Genomic DNA, 19,560 nt, shown 5'->3' on the forward strand with positions numbered 1-19,560 from the left:
TTTCACCAAAACTTTTACAGGTCTCAAACAACTTTCATTTGACAAGCTGCCTTCCATATTAACAAATGTTCATATCTCAATCAGGCTCAATCAAGCTGCCCAATGGAAAACCAGCAAAAAGAACAAGCATCAATTTCTAGAAAGAGGAGGAAAGAACAAATGGAACTAAAAAAGATGAAAAAAAGAGCTATGACTACAGATGAAACAAAGAAAACAAAGGCAAGATTGGCAAGAAAGAAGAGAAAAGAAATACTTCAACAAAAGAGGGAAGCAAAGCGTGCAAGAATAGACAATAGGGAGGTAGATGAAGAGACCAACAGCCAATCTACTAGCGCAAATTCATCAGAAGTCGATAGTGAGATATGGAACTTTGAAAAACCAACATACAGATGCCACTATTGCAATGCTTTGCTATGGTACGAGGAACGACTAAAACCCAAAAGATCAACTACAAAGCCAGCTTTTGGAATATGTTGCAAACAAGGAAAAATCAATTTACCTCCACACAAGAAGCCTCCACCTTACCTTGAAAACCTGTTAACAGGTGAAGGAACAGTTTCAAAAAACTTCAGAAAAAACATCAGGAATTACAACTCAATGTTCTCATTCACATCCACAGGAGGAGTTGTGGATAAAGAAATAAACAAAGGACATGGACCATATGTTTTCCGCATGCATGGCCAGAACTATCATCACATTGGAACTCTTCTACCTGAAGAAGGCACCAAGCCACGTTGGGCGCAGCTATACATATATGACACAGACAATGAGGTGGAAAGCAGAATAAGCGCATCGAGAAGTGGCGAGGGGAAAACACCGGTTGATACAAGCATCGTTGCCGGCCTTCAAAACATGCTTGATGAGAACAATATTCTAGCTCAATCATTTCGAATGGCAAGAGACAGGTTCAAAAACCTTAACTATCATGATTACACTCTGAAGCTAATAGCACAACCAAATAGAAATGGTACGCACGGCTTGCCATCAGCATCTGAGGTTGCCGCACTGGTCGTCAAAGATCCAACAAACGAGACTGAGGGACGTGATATAATTATTGAGTTCAAAGATATGGGGCCTCAGAGGATATCAGAAACTCATCCAAAGCTCATGTCACTGCAATACCCACTGCTATACCCATATGGAGAAGATGGATTCAAACTTGAAATACCATACAAACAAAAGGAAGGAGTTACCTACAAAAGGAACTATGTAACTATGCATGAATACTATGCATATTATCTTCACCATCGTCGTCAACAATCGATTGCGTTGTTAATGTCAGGATATTTATCTCTACAATTCTGGGTTGATGTTTTCACATGTATCGAACAGAACAGGCTTAATTGGATAAGACAAAATCAAGGAAAGTTAAGGACAGAACTGTACAGCGGCTTGCAAGATGCAATTGAACGTGGGGACAATCGGACAGAGCAGGTTGGAAAGAGGATAGTATTACCCTCGACTTTCACAGGATGCATAAGAAATAAGCTCCAAAACTTCCAAGATGCAATAGCGATATGCCGTTGGGCAGGATACCCAAACCTTTTTATAACATTCACATGCAACGCAAAGTGGCCAGAAATCCAGTATATGCTAGATGAAACAGGAAGCAAACAAAAACCAGCAGATCGACCAGAAATTATAGACCGAGTCTTCATGATAAAACTAAGAGAGCTACTAAGAGACATAGTGGAAGAAAAACACTTCGGAGAAACTACATCAGGTATGTGCCATAAAAAATAAAATGACATGTTTATTTTATTAAAATTTAAAAAACAAACAAACTAAACTAACTACTTTGAAATTGAAATTCCAATGTAGTCCTCTACACAATAGAGTTCCAGAAAAGAGGACTCCTGCACGCCCACATATTGGTATTTCTTAAAGACAAGAGCAAGTTCCATGATCCAACACACATCGACGATATAATATGTGCTGAAATCCCAGACAAGAATGAAGACCCAAAAGCCTATGCAGCTGTTGAGAATTTCATGATGCATGGCCCATGTGGAGAAGCAAACCCAAATTCTTCATGTATGATGGACAATAGATGCAACAAGCACTTTCCAAAAAGATACAACTCAGATACTACAATCGATGAAGATAGTTTTCCAATATACAAGAGACAAGACAATGGGAGAGAAATTAGAAAAGGAAATACAACACTAGACAACAGATTTGTCGTGCCCTACAACAGGAATCTATTGGTCAAGTTTCAAGCTCACATAAATGTCGAGTGATGCAACAGGTCTAGGTCAATCAAATACTTATTCAAGTACATTCACAAAGGTGATGACTATGTAGTAGGACTAATAAAGGAAAAGGACAAATCGAACAACGAAATTGACGAGATTAAGAAATACCTACAAATGAGATACATATCAACAACTAAAGCATGTTAGCGGTTATTCCAGTTTGAACTAAGTTATCGAGATCCACCTGTTGAGAGGCTAAATTTTCATCTAGAGAATGAGCAACAAGTTATTTTTCCAGATTCGACTGATATTGATAAGATACTAAGAAGGGAGGCAGTGAAGAAAACTAAATTTACTGAATGGATGGAGGCGAACAAGGAGTACGAAGAAGCAAGAAGATTAACATATGCAGATTTCCCTACTAAATGGGTCTGGATCGCTAAAGATAACAAATGGAAAAAGAGGAAAAAAGGATATGCAATCGGAAGGATATACTATGCACATCCTGCAAGTGGAGAAAGATACTATCTCAGGATGCTACTAAACACTGTCAAAGGATGCAAAACATATGCGGACATAAGAACAATAAATGGAGTTGTTCATCCAACATTTAAATTAGCATGCCAGGCGATGGGATTCCTTGATGATGACAAAGAATGGATAGAATGCATCAATGAGGCAGCTAACTGGGCAAGCGGAACACAGCTACGCCAGCTATTCACCACCATATTATCCCACTATGAAGTTACTGAACCCAAAAGACTATAGGAGTCTACTTGGGAAGCTTTGTCCGAAGACATCCAACACAAGAGAAGACTAATCCTAAACTTCCCAACATTGCAACTGACAGAATCCCAGAAGAAATCATATACTTTGATCGAAATAGAGAAAATAATGCGACAAGCAGGAAAGTCACTAAATGACTACTCAGGAATAGAACTGCCAAACGCAGATGAGCTAGAACAACTTGGGAATCGATTGATAAACGAAGAGCTTAACTACGACAGCGACCTCTTGAAGAATGAGCATCTCAACATACTCAACAATCTAAATCCTGAACAAAAAAAAGCATATGACACAATAATGGAATCAATCGACAATAATCTGGGAAAGCAAATATTTGTCGAAGGCTACGGCGGTACGGGAAAGACATATCTATGGAAAGCAATCACGATGAAACTACGATCTGAAGGGAAGATAGTACTTGCAGTAGCATCATGCGCCATAGCTGCTCTTTTGCTCCACAATGGGAGAACAACACACTCCAAATTTCACATTCCCATTAACATAACAGATGAATCCACATGTGAAATCAAGCAAGGTTCCCATCTAGCTGAGCTCCTAAAGAAGACATCACTGATATTGTGGGATGAGGCTCCAATGGCGAACAGAAATTGTTTCGAAGCACTCGACAAAAGCCTCAGAGATATACTCAGGTTTACCAACAATAACAGCGACAAAAAACCATTTGGTGGCTTGACTGTAGTGCTGGGGGGAGACTTCCGACAAATCCTACCAGTGGTGACAAAGGGAAGGAGAGAACATATAGTGAACGCATCCATCAAGCGTTCATATTTGTGGCAACACTTTGAAATTTACATTTTAACAAAAAAACATGAGGCTCAGCTGCACAGCTCACAACATAACGGAACAACAGGATGTGCAACAATTCGCTGAATGGATACTAAATATAGGTGATGGAAAAACAACATCAGATGAAGGAGAAGAATGGATCAAAATACCAAGCGACCTACTTCTACAAAAAGGAGACAACCCCAAAGAGGCAATTGTCAAAAGCACGTACCAAAACTTACTGGCGAACTACCGAGACCCAAAATTCCTAGAAGAAAGAGCCATACTATGCCTAAGAAATAAAACAGTCGAGGAGATAAATGAGTATATTATGAGCCAAATAGAAGGTGAAGAAGTAACATACCATAGCTCCGACACCGTTTGCAAAGCAACATCAAACAGTAACGAAATGGAGCATATGTACCCTACGGAATTTCTCAACAGCTTGAAGTTCCCTGGAATACCAAACCATGAGCTGAAGCTGAAAGTTGGCTTGCCGGTGATGCTCCTTCGAAACATCAACCAGTCAACAGGTTTATGCAATGGAACAAGAATGACAATCACTCAACTTGGAAATAAATACATCGAGGCAAAAATAATTACAGGAACACATGTGGACGACAAAGTATACATACCTCGAATCATCATGTCACCAAACGATTCTAAGTGGCCTTTCATGCTGAAAAGAAGACAATATCCTTTATTAGTCTGCTTCGCAATGACAATCAATAAGAGCCAAGGTCAGTCACTAAACAAAGTCGGACTATATTTACCTAAACAGGTATTCTGCCATGGACAACTATATGTGACGTTATCTAGAGTCACAAACAAAAAAGGACTAAAGGTGTTAATCAACGACATAGAATGTCCAGGTGAAGATACGGCAAAAAACATTGTGTACAAAGAGATCTTCTGATTCATTTTCATCGGGGAAACACAAAAGGCATCATCAATCTCAAACAAAAAAGGTAACAATTTCAAATATTCATAAATTAATATCTGTTAGCAATGAACTTGAAAACTAAATATTTCAACATACCTACAGTCATAACAACATCATAACGCCCAACAAATATCTTTATCAACGTTGGTTCATACTGTTGTTAAGTGCTGCATAAAGTTTGTACCAGTACTATATGTAGTGCTTGCACGACAACAATGATCACTGAAAAACAATAACATAATTCCATGTATTTGCAGGCACTGCAAAAAGACTAATAAATTTGAAAAGAGGAAGAAAACAAAAACTAGGAACCTGCAAAATAATGATATGCAGCAACCACATGAGGAATTAGCGGTTGAAGAGGAATTACCTAGCAAGTTCACCTCTACGAGGTTCTTGCTTCCTTTAAATGTCTCCATAATACTCTCAGTCAGATTATTATTGTGCAATATGAGTGACTGCAGATTGTTATAGGAATGAATAACATTCCTATATTATAAGTCCACATATAATATTTACGTCAAAATAATATACAATACATGCATGAAAAACTAAGTGTTCTGATTATTGATACTACTTATGCTACAACTACAATTTAAAAAAATATTCATTTAATATTGACGATATATTCTAAGAGAAAATCTTATCTAGCCGCGCAATTTGCGCGGGCCTCCTCGCTAGTTATATATAAAAAAGGATTCAACGTACTGCTGTTTTTTTCTCAAAGAAAAGAAAAGATGTTACACAAACACATTTGACCTAATAAGTCATACCTGAATCATGTGCAGTCAACATGCTATACATCATATGTGACTTCAACACTGGAGGACACAATCACACAAGGCAGGGCGAAGCAATGACTCGCCATCCATATTCCCTAGTGAGATCAGAACTATTGTAATGTTGCAAAAATACGATGCCACCTACATCCTTGACCACGTTTCAGGTATGTGCGTCTCAATCTCAACAGATTTCCAGGCGAACCAGCACGCATAATAATGCATATACGAAACAAGATAGAAAAATTATCTTCCTAATAAGACACCAGAGGAAACTATGCCTAGATATACATCAAAGTTTCCAGTTAACTACATTACCATCTGAGTTTGTAGATAAAAGTGCTCCTATTGCTTGAGTGTAGAATCCAATTCCTCAAGAGAAAGACAATTAAAATAAATCTTTTCCAAAATCAAACATAACAAGGGAATACCCATGCTACTCAATGATATAAAAAAAACGTGCAGAACAAAAATAGTATGTCTCTATGTCTTTATCCAGTATAAGCATCGCTTTCCCCCCCAAAAAGGATAAGCACAGCTAACATGTCACCGGTAAAGGCAAAGCAAAAGAAATTTCTAAACATCAAAGGAAGCTTTATGATTACAGTAGAAGGAACGTTGCTGTGCAAAATTGACAATACCAATTTAACATCACATGCTTTGCCATTCAAGTACCAGCTATTGTCAAGTTTCAGAAGGAAAAAAAAGGGTCTCAACCATCACAAATTTTTGGGGAATGAAGTCCCAGCTATCGCCAAATCAGCATGACGTGTACTACCCATGCATGTAGACAATACCAATAACTCCATATGAGTAGCTGCGACGTTAGACTGAATTGGTGGAAGAAGAATACGTATACAAATACTTGTGATTGATTCGGTGGCCCATAGGCAATAGGTCACCAAGGGGCATAGCAAACATTGCAAGAAGATTAAGCTAATGCCCCTTCACAGGTCACTAGGTCAGTCATCACTGCAAAATTGGCCATTAGGACAGAAGAAATGGTACCTCAAAATTTTGACTTGGAAAGCTTAATGATAAGCCTTGTGTGAAACAAACATGCATGAACAGAAAGGAATCATCTAAAAAGGGGGGAAACAGAACAGAAAAATATCCATTTAAACAGATAACAGAGCGAAGAAACTGATCAAGTACATCGACCTAGTCAGTTTATCAGAAGCTTCCACAATTTTAGTAGGATGGTTAACAACAAGCGTTGCTTCAAAACATACAGGTGAGAATCCATGACATGTCAAACTACCAATAGATACTACACAACAAAGCTCTGTTATAAACAACACTATTCCAAACATTTGCTAAACTACTGGAGCTGCTCCGCCCAGAACATCTGCAGCTGCTGCTGCTGCGCGGCGGCCGCCTGCTGGGCCGCGGCGGCGGCCGGCGGCGCGTAGAGCTGCGGGGCATAGGCGCCGGCGCCGGCGGCCGCGGCGGGAGTGTATGCCGCCGGCGGGTAGGCGACGGGGGCGCCCATGACGGGGGGCGGCGGAGGGGTGCTGGATTTGGTGGGATCCATGGATTCGTGGGCAGCTTGGAGGAGCTAGGGTTGTGGGGAGGGAGGGGATGAGAGGATTGGGGACGGAGGAGGAAGGGGATGGTGCTTTTCAGCTGGTGATTTCTTGGGTTTGCTTCTGGACTTGTTGGTATTGTTGTCCCCCCTCACTCTCACTCTCAGAGAAATGGTGGAAGATTCACCAGTTCACACTTCACACTTGGCACAAGGTAGGATACTAGGATTAATACCATTTTCATTTCAAAAAGTAATCGCCACATTTACTTTACAAATTAGAAGCCAAAAAATTTCATCTGCTTAGATAGACTCGAGTAAAAGATTCACATTTGCTATACGTCAGTCGACTAAATTTGTGAGAAATTACGCTCAGTCACGGTGGCAAGAGGCCGGTGGGTGGAGAGGCAAAGGGACATCTTGACACCGCGCGAACGGCGGAGGATTCAATGGCGGGAGCCGGCGTCGGAGACGAAGGAGGCAACGGAGTGAGCCTGTAGCGGGGGAGAAGATGAGCAATAGAAGCGCTAGGTCCGTCGGATGCGCACAAAAAGCTTAAAGCTCAAACGACCCAAGCCTGTTCATGACCAATAACACAATAACACGTGGCTTGCAAGGTGCAAACCGCCACGCGAATCAACAACAGCTTGCTGCATGCCACACGAGAAAAGTACTTCTATACACAAGTAAAAGCCAGAACAAACTAGAATCCGTTCTTACGTTGAGGATCGGTGCCTTGAGATGAGGCAGCGTAGGCAGTCTCGGCGATCTACACTGTTCAGAAACATGATTGTAACTAAGGGGTGGAACTAAACCTATGATAAGGTGAGCTTTGGAATTTTATCAATTTATAATCCATGTAAAAAAAGTCTAGCTTAGGGTGATATTTTTATATTAGTTCTAGACTGTTAAAGTTTAATTTGAGACGTGACTAAATTTTGATTCACCCTGATTGTCATCCTGTGCGTAGGTTTATCCGTGGCAACGACAGAAATACCACTGTTTATTGTCCCCGGGGTATGCAAGGAAATGTGTTACTATGGAACAACATTTCAACACCACAACTCTGGAGGAAGAAAGGAAGATAGATAGATGGCGAAATTTCGTCCCCACTCATATATTAGACTGGGCATCTTTATGTTCCTTTTATAGGCAAAAATGCCCTCTGAAATATGTTGCAATAACACTGAATAATGGCCCTGGTAACTGCTAAATTTTAGCGAGCACTTATACGCTATAACGCAACCTCAGCAAGTCACCAAACCGACGAGTGGCTGGCGAATTTAAACATCATAACCAACCATTATAAACCACCAATTAACCTCCAATTTAACCGCGATGGTAATTGGTCAATTAAACATGTTACTTGTCCCTTGTTGGCTGATACAATGAAAGAAGAAATTCTTTGAAATTTCCAGAATTTCAGCCTCATCATAGACTGAGATTTCAATTTTGTTTTACATTTTTTTCGTTCACCGACCAAAATAACAAAGTTTCATTGAAATTTCGATCATTTTTCGTCTTCTACTATGTGTGTCCCACATTTCAATAAAAGAAAATTCCAAAATTCATGAAATTTCATCAAAAATTTGGCAAAATTTTAATCCCTTATCATAGGCCTAATTCTATATTGCAGCATCCCGAATCAATGGTCTTGTGGGCATAGTGGAAAAAGATTGAAAGATTAAAATAGTTCTTTGTTACCACTGGAGCCTTTTCCAATATAAAGTCGTGAATTTTGCTAAGGTGTGAGGCAGGTGGGCCATATCCCCAATAAGTATTTTTGGGCGCCACTAATAGAGTAATAATACATCATGATGTTTGTAGTTCCATGAGCCAATGGCCCAATGCCAAAGCAACCCTAAAACGAAGGCTACTACTCCTAAACCTCCTCCCATTTCAAGTTGTTTACACCTCACATTATCTTACTGCAAATTTTAGGCTCGCTTAGGGCTCGTTTGGCAACCCAGGATTGGTCGGGATCGCGCCCCAGTCCCGGCCATCCAGGGAACAAGACCCACGCGTGGGATATGACCCCAGTTTGGGCAAAAATCACATTTGGCTTTGACGGGGGTCGGAAGAAACCCGCTCCAATCCCCTTCGATACACGGAGGAAAACATCATCCCCAACCCAGGCAGGGAAGCACGTCTCACGCGGTCACATGTCGCTAAGGCCTCGCCCCCCTCTTGTGATTCACTCTAGTGCTACCCCCCTCTCACGATTCACTCCACTGTCTCCTTCCACTGTCATCAGCTGTTGTTGGCTCTTCCATCCATTCCTCCCCCTTCCTCTTCCCAACATCCTATCGATTTGACATGTTTCTCGCGGATCCACCACTTCAAGTAGGCGCAACTCAAGGCGGAGCCCTCCATTAACCACATCACCACCGTTGTAGACTCACTGATGACACCATGTTTTGTGTCACCAGGTGTGAACTCTAGCCATGATGGCAAGGGATGCATGGCCATGCATGGAGCATGGTGATCACATGGCACCATATGGTGGGAGTGGGCATGGGGAGAGGCGACAAGATGCAGACGAGTGGAAGTCGACGGGCCTCGTGAGTGTTTCGGTTGTGCGGCAGAGGGTGATTGCATGGCGGAGCCCCCAAGTCTTATCGTGGTGGTGTTCAGGTTGGTTTGTAGAGGTCTAAGTCCCCACCTGACCCACCAGGTCACCATCCGTCCCGCCCCGATTTTGGCAAGATAGGGCAGGGCATCGGTCAGGGCGGGGCAAGACGGGGCGGGGTTGGGTTAAGTTCTAACATGCTTCGCTCCGCTCGGAGTATATGTTACATGCATGTTTAGTAGGTTTATTATCCTTTTGTAATGAAACTATTAGTAAACTAATACATATATGTAACTATTATCATGTTATGTTAGGTCTCGTAAATCTTAGATGTAATTTTTTTATTGGTTTGTATGCTGTGATAGGTATTATCTTCTAATTAAATTTGATCTAGAGCTTTTAACAATTTTAATCGGAGCGGGACAGGACGGGTCGGATCAAAGTCGAGGCTCAATGAGGTGGGACGGGGTAAGAAAAAATTTAGCTGACCTCAGGTCAGGGCAGGGCGAGGCGGATCGGGGCGGGGGACATACATGTGGGTGCGGGTGAAGGCAAAACCCGTCCTCTTCCGCCCCATCTAGATCTCTATTGGTTTGCCATGTAAGAATGGAAAGCACGCCACATGGTTGACGAAAGGCTTCAATGGCCAGAAGTTGTTTCATCAATTTTTCTTTTGATTTTTTTGCATCGCTTTATTTCTTTAATTTTTGCAATGTTTGTACCCAATGTTCTTGGATTTTGTGCTTTGTCTCTGATTTGGTTTTTTTGTTTCTCAATATTTTTTCAAGCAAAATTTTCTCATTTTTAGAATGTATCCCAAATACTTCTACATCTCATATGAGCCGCCAGGTTAATGTTTGGTTGATTTTCCAGAGTTTTTTTTATTTTATAATTTAGAATATTAAATAAATATATTACTGATAAAAAGATTTAAAAATAGACGAGCCCTAACCGGCTTTGAGCCCAGTCGAATGAACAGTATTCGTGTAAAGTACTGTTCACGACTCTTATTTGGTCTCACACATGCTCTATTCAAAATAGTAGTATTCTGTTATTCTAAAAATTCTATAACTTTTTATATGTGTTTCATAATCCATATGCAACCCATTTTAATTGAATTCATACAAAAACGTACGTAGAATTTAAACTAAAATTCTCAAAAAAGACTACTTTTATAAATTCTAACAATATTTAGGGTCTCAAATAAATTTTTAAAATCTGAAAAAATAACTAATATTCTTCTTATACGATGGACTAATTTTTAAATTTATTTTTAGCCATAGTTTATATGGTGAAAAAGTGAGTTCCTTTGTAATACTCTATTTATATGTATTTTTATCATTTTATGTGATATTAATCTTTTAATTCAATTTGAATTCAAAAAAAATTCAAACATATACAAAATTTAGCCATTGGAAATATATCAATTGTAAATATTTTTTATGTATAGGATGGAAATATTTTTTTATTTATAGGATGGAAATACTTTTACAAAATTTCATGTGATATTGTTTTCACCATATAGACTATGGCTGAAAATAATTTTAGAAATTATTCAATCATATAAAAAGAATATTAGTGAATTGTTTCAGATTTTTTAAAAATTATTTGAGACTCCAACAATTGTTAGAATTTAAAAAGTAGTTTTTTTAAAGAATTTTAATTTAAATTCTACGAGAGCTTTTTGGATGAATCTAATTAAAATAAGTTACACAAAATTTATAGAATTTTTAAGTAACAGAAGGTAACTATTTTCAACAGAGTACGTGGGAGACGAAATAAGAGTCGTGTACAGTTATTTCGACGAATACTGTTCATCCGAACAGTTGAATAGAGTACATGGGAGACGAAATAAGAATCGTGTACAGTAATTTCGACGAATACTGTTCATCCGAACAGGAGTCTATTTATTTAATATTTTAAATTAGAAAATATAAAAATAAAAAAACTCGATTTTCCAACCCAAAGTGGATTGGTGGTCGGGTATGGATCGGCCCAATAGGAGGGTAGGTTACGTGGAAAGGTTCTCCGATTTGCCAAACGAGCCCTCAGTGGGCAATTTATTCCGGCGGCTCGGTCCCTCCACCAGAGGCCGGCCAGTAGGCGACATCAGCTTGTCTAGCGTGCGGAAAGCTGTTCAACTCCCAACTAACCCTGAATTTTATTTTTTCTAAAAAAACTAGTCCTGCATTTTTTTCCCATTTGAGAACGATATTTGCTCAACCGGGCTCCACAGCGACAAAAGCAGTGAACAGAGATATGTACCTTGCTGAACGAAACACAGCCCCGTTCTGTTTTCGTTTTCAGAGAAGCTTTGCCACGATTCAAAAACATCTGACAAGTTATCTTGCAGCTGGGTGCACTGAAGGGAAAAATCCATTAGATCATGTGTCCGGACATACAAATTATTAAAATCATTTATTTATATTGAGATTTATATTTAAAAAGTAATTAAAAAATATAAGTTAGATAATATTACATGAGAGATAAATATACGAGATAGCACGTGTATCTATAACCATTGTGGAGTTGTATTTCCCCTTTGTACCGTAATGAACATCAAGAAATTTACAGATGATCAGGAATAAAAGGGGAAAAAAGCTTCGAACTTCATTGATGCAGCCGAATCAGGATCGAAATACGTACAGCTCCCTCTTATTGTCTTCACAAAAGGGGAGCTCATCTCCTGGAAGCAAAACCATGGAGAAGGCCACAACACGCAGCACAAGCCGCTGCACCACGACTCGTGACTTACTAGAGCTAGCTAGTCCAGGCAGGTGCCGCAGAGCCCGTACCCGCCGCTGCAGCCGGGCCCGGTGCCGTCGCAGAGCCCCGCCGCGCCGACGAACACCGGGCTGCCGCGGCTGCCGCCGCCCCGGCGCCCCGTCCTCCTCCTCCTCCCGTCCCCGCCGTCGTTGTCGACGCGGGTGAAGATGACCCACGACACCACGGACAGCCACAGGATGACCGCGCAGTAGAACGCCTCCCCGCCGAGCCCGCCCTCCGCCGTGCTCAGGAACCCCGCGCCCATTCCGAGAGACTCTGCGAGTGCCGTGTCGTGGTCAGTGGCCGGTACTGTGAAGCACGGCGCCAAGGCCAGGACCCGTCCTTTATAACGCGGCGCGGCTGCCGGCTGGGTTGGGTTTGGTTGGGTTGGAGTGACGCGAGGTGCATCCATCCATCCACGTCCGCGCGCGCCGAAGTCGCGTGCGCACGGCGGAAAAACGTTGCGGCCCTTGCCTAGCCCGGGAGCGGGAGGAGTTGGTTCGGTCGGCGTCGGCTGCCTCGCCCGCGCACCTGACTCCGTGGGCGCGCCTCCTGACTCCGTGGGCGCCTTGGAAGCGGTCCGTTCCCGCGACGCTTTTGTCGCATACCCTATTGGCCTCATGCCCTCATCGACTGTACCGAGCCAGCACCGTCCATCTCGGCAGCGAAGAAATTAACGGATGCATGTGCAATGCCCTGACTTCCAATCCTGTATATTGTTTTGTTATTATCTTTAAAAGCGTGGGATGCAATAGTTGGCCAAGTCAAGCCGCCGCGGTTTTCTGTTCTTAGAATTTAGAGTGTATTTGACAAAGCTTTGACTTTTAAAAAATATAAGAGTAGAATATTTTTAACTCTCGAGTAGCTTATAAACTCTAGATTCTATATGAATTCACGAGTTGGTGCTCTGTCAAAACATCACTTAATAACATGATTTCTTTTAAAATAAAACGTAGGTAGGAAGTGGTTGAGCGGCTGAATTAAGGCTCTGTTTGTTTTAGCTTCGGATTCTGGCTTTCAGCTTTTATAATCTGAAGCTGAAACAAACAGGCAGCTTTTGGTTATAGTTTTTTAAAATTTGCTGGTTGGATTGTGAGAATCTGAGAAGCTGGTTTTCCTCAGCTTTTGATAGATTGTGAAAGTTTATTTTACTAAACTGTTCATTAAATTTTTTTTTGAATCTACAGTCTAAAAGCTTTTCACAATCCAGCTTTTTACAATCCAGCTTTTAACAATCCAGCTTTTATAAACTGCTTTTCAGAATCTCTAGCTGAAACAAACAGACCCTAAGGCGCTAAGCAGTCCTGGCCTGATTTTTATTTCCTTTTGGAAAATGACGATTTCCTCTGACGTTGGCACGTTCAGTCGTGCGGAATTCGGATGGAACGATGGCGACCGAGTGCAGGTTGCTTAGGAATTAAGAAAGGGATCAAAGAAACGATGGCCTGAATGTTGATCAACTCGACGAACGCAATTTTTAGCGCAGTTTTTACGTGTGGAAGGTCAAGCCACAAAACATATAGTGTGAAATTATTTAAAATTATGAAATTAATTTGTATAATTTTTATATATTAGATATTTTTATAATTTAATTAAATATTAATTAAAGTATATAAAATTTGATTAAATAAATACGTCTATTATTTTTAAACAGAGACAATGCTATACTACTACACACTTGTTTGCGGAGATACATCGTGGTAGGTGAAGAATTTGTCCCCTGCCAATTGGATGTAGATCGACATGTTACACGACCTGCTTGTGACTTCATACGATTGATCGATCCAAGACTTGAGGTTTCAGCCTTTCAGGTCAATACAAACACTAGTTGGACTTGGCTAGGACTGGTTACATTGGAGTGAACTGAGGACAATGTTGATTGAGTGGATCTGAATCTGATGGCGTCGTTGGATATAGAATTGACTAGAGCCGTTTAGAGTTGATTGCCACCTCAGCAGTGCAGTCACATGTGCTTTAGTCATCCTTAACAGTTGACCCATCTTTCACCATCACTTCTCGCCTCAGTACATCAGTAGAATTAAACAATAATAATAACGCATCACGATGTACATGTCACTAATTTGATAAAAAGAGAATTACCGCAACATATGCGTGGTGACAAGTATTTGTGACGGGACGAAGAAGACTCTACTATGACAGTATGAGAAATTGAAGGAACTGCTAACACAAGCTCATGATCTTGTCGACCCTATTAAACAAAGATTAAGATTTTATTTGTTTTTTTATTATTACAATCTGAATTATAGAAAACTCATTTTAACTAGACCGTGGATTGTAGAATTTTGTAATATAATTTTAATATATAAATTACTAGTTATGTGTCCGTGCGTTGCAACATGATCGAATATTTTCAAGATATACCATGTGTTGTCATCCGCTTAATTAACCCCGCAACAATCAACAAGCAAGAAACATAATCAAACCTGAAGGTACCTAAAGGTTGCACCACTAGAAGAAAGTTTTAGCACTGAAATTCCCAATTCGAATAGATTTTCCATGTGACAGTCTTTCTTCTCCCAAAACAGTTGAGCAGATGAGACACCACATTTGCACAAAGTTTAGCCTGAAACCTGTGTATGAGCGGCGCTGAGGAGGAGATGTAGGTGCTTAATACTGATGGCTTGACGATCTTTGCCATGATGAAAATGTCGACTGGCCCTCAGATCGAGTTCTTGTAGGAGAAGTTGGACCAGATAAGAACTTGGGAGAGGCGGACCAGTTGAATAAGCTCATGGGGAACCACCGGAGGACGAAATCATAGGTGTTGTACCGGGAGTTAATTTTGGAGGCATGTATGGCGTGATTGAGAACTGGTATCTTGTAAATGATTTCTATGTAAGTGGTTGCACTGAAAATAGAGTTAACACGCTGATATAGTTTAGCTGCTCAGTAGCGAGAGTGAATTACCACCACCATGGGTGGATTCAGTAATTGTAGATCTGCTGGAAGCATCTGAAGAAGTGTGACTGCTTGAAACTTCATCTACCAAGTCAATTTTTTTAAAGAAAAAATGAAATCATTTATCAGGCATGAAGTTATGGCTATTACAGTATACTTCAACAAAAGATGATATGAAAATTGAAAGGATGTTGAACAGCACCTTTCCAAGACGGGACCCAGGCAGTCAAATTATCTTCTGCATCGTGACCCTGACTAGTTTCAGACAATTGCTGTGAAATTATGCAAATAAAATCATTTGCCAACACAAAAGTTCCAGCAGAAGAGAAGACTTAAAACGTAACTGAAAGTGCATCTAACCTCTATGTGTGGTTTTGGTAATTAATGATAATACATATGGACTAACAATGGTGTTGAGTTTGTTAGTAGGTTGTTTCATAGGTGATGCATGGATGAGAGATATGTATGAGCTCCAGGTGAATGAGGGGAATAAAAATGCATCGAGATAGATGAGAGATATGCATGAGCTCTAGATGAATGGAGGGAATGAGCTCTAGGTGATACTCGGGTAAATAATGACAATGCATATGGACTAACAATCATATTGAGAATTGCTATTAGGTTATTCCATAGGAGATGCATAAATGATGAAGCATGAATTCTTTGAGAAATGTTATGAGTTTAAAGAATTGCATCAAAAATCATTGAGATTTTAGTGATGCTCATAAGAAAAAGAAGAAGCTCGATGAAGATTGACAATATGCATGAAGGCTAATAAGTTACTTGTGGAGGTCAAGTAACTTAAGGTATAAATGTTGTCATTTAGGTTTTATGGACTAACCCATGTGATTTGTGCTTAGAGTGAGTTGGGGTTAGGATCCATAAGAAAGTATAAGTTGAATTGAAATCATATGTGGCAAGAGTGAAGAACAAGAGTGGACTCCATATTTGATAAAATGAATTTCTTGAAGATGTTGAATACAAAGTGATTTTTTATGGCAAGACGGTGAAAGGCAAGCAAGACTTGACTGCGATGGACCATCCGTGGTGAAGGGCAAGCAAATGACTTGACACCGAAGTACCAAGGTGGTGGTGAAGAGCGAGTAAAGGCTTTGTGCCGATGGACCGAGTGAGGCTATGAGAAGCTATGAGTAATTCGCATCAATCATATGAAAAATCAAGAAAAGATGGAGTTAAGAATATATAAAAGTTGACAACCCTCAAGGTTTGAATGAAAGAAGCATTTCTTGAAAGTATTCAAATTCTCAAAGTGGTTCAAACGAGTTTTATCTTTGAATTTGAGTATAGGTATGCCGCATTATTAAGAGGGATACAACGTGAGCTAATTGTCATGTCTCAGTACTCAAGAGTTTCTAACCAAACCCATGTGAGAGTTTCTTTTTAGAAATCCCGGTGTGGAAGTGTCCGAATTTGGTTTTGGAGTGTTCCTAATTTGATCATATATATTTTAGGTCATGAATTCAGTTGGGATGTGTAGATCTCTGAATAAGCTTTCCATAGAGTCCAAAATCGTTGAAATCAGACTCCGGGATCAAAAGTTATCGCCGTTTTTCAGAAGTCAGCTGTGCTGAACTCGGATACTCCGGTGTAGGCCGGATACTCCGGGTTGTCCGGAGTCTCCGGGTGAGACTCCGCCAGAGAGTCTCGATTTTGGCTGTTTTAGTTGATCGGATACTCCGGTGTACCCTGGAGACTCCGGGTAAGACCAGAAAAGTTGAATAACGGTTAGTTTTTTGAAGTGGGCTATTTATATCCCCTCATCCCCATCCTTTGGGGCTACTGCAAGGGCACGAAAGAAATACTTTTTAGAGTCAAAAGAATTCCCTTTCACTCCATTATAGTGTGTGATTTGAGAAGAAAAGTGAGTTGGGTTGAGAGATTGGAAGATTGAGTGCAAGTAAGCCAAATCCAATCTTGAACACTCGAGTTCATCGGCAAGAAGTTTGATTGCATTTGTTACTCTTAGAGGTGAAGCCTCCTAGCCGGCTAGGTGTTACCCGGTGAGCTCCCGCGCGTGTAGTGAGCCGCGGGAAGGTTTGTGAAGGTCGATCTCGCCTCCGAAAGAGAAGAGATAAAGCTAGTGGATCGAGAAAAGCGGTTGAAAGAGACCCGGCTTGTTGGAGCTTCCTCAATGAAGACGTAGGATTCACGGTGGTGAATCCGAACTTCGGGAAACAAATTTTATGTCTCCTCTTTTTTTCCTCTACTTTTGAGTTCTTGCTCAATCTACTTGTTTGTGTGTATTTGAGTGTAGGTTCTCCATGAATCTATTTAGGATCATCTCCGGGAGCACACGACATCACTTAGTTTGAACTAGAACTCTTTACCTATCCTTTATATTCAATTTTGGACTCAATTCTGTACAGAACTCGAATAATCCGAACTTTACCGGAGATTCTGGATCTGTACAACCCGGAGTATCCGGACTACCCCGGATACTCCGGATGAACATTGATTTCAGTCGTATGAACAATATTTTCAGCCTTTTTCAATTTAAGTTTTATTGCATATCTCTTGCTAGAATTGAATAATTTTTGTCGCCTTAGAATTGTAATTTACACACTTATTTAGGGTGATTGTGCACTAGTTGAGCCTAACATATTTATGTTTTTCACTTGTGAAAAATCTGTTAATTTATATTCCGCTGCAAGTTTATGCCAACGGTAAAAGAGGACGATTTTTTTTACAAAAACGCCTATTCAACCTCCTCTATGCGATATCATTGTCCTTTCAGTAACAAGAAATATCGACTAAGTGGGAAAGAAACATTTTGATCAATAAAACTCACCAACAAATTATCTTCACTCAATGATTTCATCAACTGCTTCTTAAATGCCTCCAATTGCAAAAAAAGATTAACCTCCAATAATTTGATAAATAGCGAAACACATTTTTTCATGTTGAATAGAGAAAGAGTTTGACAAATTTCATGCTGACAAGAATACCCTGCCAGGATCTACAAATGTGTCTTTCAAGAAAATAGCAAATAAATAGTCTAAGATTCATCAGAGACCAGAGTCACAAAAGAGTAAATGGTGCACTTAAAAACGTCAGTCAACGGTTCTAGTTTCCACAACACAGTGTGCATGAAACTGCAAGGTAGAGTAACTGACAGTAAAGCAGTCACTAATCCTGTTCTTAGTAATATTGAATCAATTTCCACAAATTTAGGTCGACAGTTTGACATCCCTAATATTTTGTGTTAAATTCAAAATTATGCAGTCCCCGCAGTATCCTCTATAAGTTCATCAAGTTAGTCTGCTACCCAATCTAAATGCTGCAGCAAACTTCATCTTTTTTTCCAACTAAACCAAATCCTTTGACATATTAAATCTATTGATATAAATAGACACAATCAGAATTTAGCAGCCCAGCCTAAGTTGAACCATCTGGCCGGAGTCACAAACTTTCTACCATGTAATCTAGAGAATCACCAAGAAGACCAATCATAGTCTTCCATCACAGTAACCATTAAAACTAACAACACTACACAAATTACACAAACGCTCCACTAAGATGAACACTATAGACAATAGAGTGAACAAAATTGGCTCCTTCCACACCAGAACCAACACTAGAAACATACATCTCATCCAAATTCATAAAATTTCAATGAAACCTTGGCCCATCGTCACCAAGTGTCCACAATAATGGTCACTGGGAGGCACGTGTCCAACATGAACAAGCAAACAACACTAAAAAATACAAAGTTTTAATAAAAGTCCCCCCACAAGTTCCACCCAAGAAACGTTAAAAACACACCTATCCTCAAAATTGACAGGCCTCCCAATGCGGTCATGCTAAAACCCAACCTTGTAATCAGAATTGAAAGAATTTGCACTAAAACGGGAGCTGGAAAGTTAGTCCTCGCCAGCTTCTTTGCCGTCGTGGCAAGCGAGTCCCTCTCCTTCGCCAGCTTCGTCTGCGCACCAAGAATCAGAGGGCAAGAAAGCTAAGTACAAATCTTAATCCTCAGGGCACAGGAATTCCGGCAACAGCAAGCGTACGCTATCATCGAGAGCGGCGTGGAGGCGTGCGTCGGAGTAGGCGAGGCGGGCGCTGAGGTTGGCCTTGGCGCGATCGCCATTGGCGAGGTCGCTACGGCGGCGCGCGACGTTGGCCTCGAGGCGGGAGACTTAAGAGGCGATGGCCATGGAGGTGATCTTGCGCGCCACATCCAACTGCTCGTATGGGTCGGTGAGGATCACAACCAGGATCTCGTCTGGCAGGTGGAAGTCCACGCCCACCGCCGTCGCCTCGTGCCTCGCCAT

The 19,560-nt window shown here is 40.7% G+C and overlaps 1 protein-coding gene and 1 pseudogene across 1 annotated transcript; both read right to left on the bottom strand.

The window, feature by feature from the left end:
- Positions 1 to 12,168: 12,168 nt before the first annotated feature.
- LOC133901809 (uncharacterized) lies at positions 12,169 to 12,986 on the bottom strand. Its single transcript, XM_062343316.1, has one exon. The coding sequence runs from the start codon at positions 12,969 to 12,971 to the stop codon at positions 12,348 to 12,350; it is 624 nt and encodes a 207-aa protein (XP_062199300.1). The 5' UTR covers positions 12,972 to 12,986; the 3' UTR covers positions 12,169 to 12,347.
- Positions 12,987 to 14,818: 1,832 nt separating this feature from the next.
- LOC133902379 (uncharacterized protein At4g15545-like) lies at positions 14,819 to 19,560 on the bottom strand (annotated as a pseudogene).

Source organism: Phragmites australis, chromosome 20 (assembly GCF_958298935.1).
Source record: "Phragmites australis chromosome 20, lpPhrAust1.1, whole genome shotgun sequence".
NCBI classification, from domain to species: domain Eukaryota; kingdom Viridiplantae; phylum Streptophyta; class Magnoliopsida; order Poales; family Poaceae; genus Phragmites; species Phragmites australis.

Coding starts and splice junctions, on each gene's coding strand:
- LOC133901809 (XM_062343316.1), bottom strand. CDS start 12,971: ATGAGGCCAATAGGGTATGCGACAAAAGCGTCGCGGGAACGGACCGCT.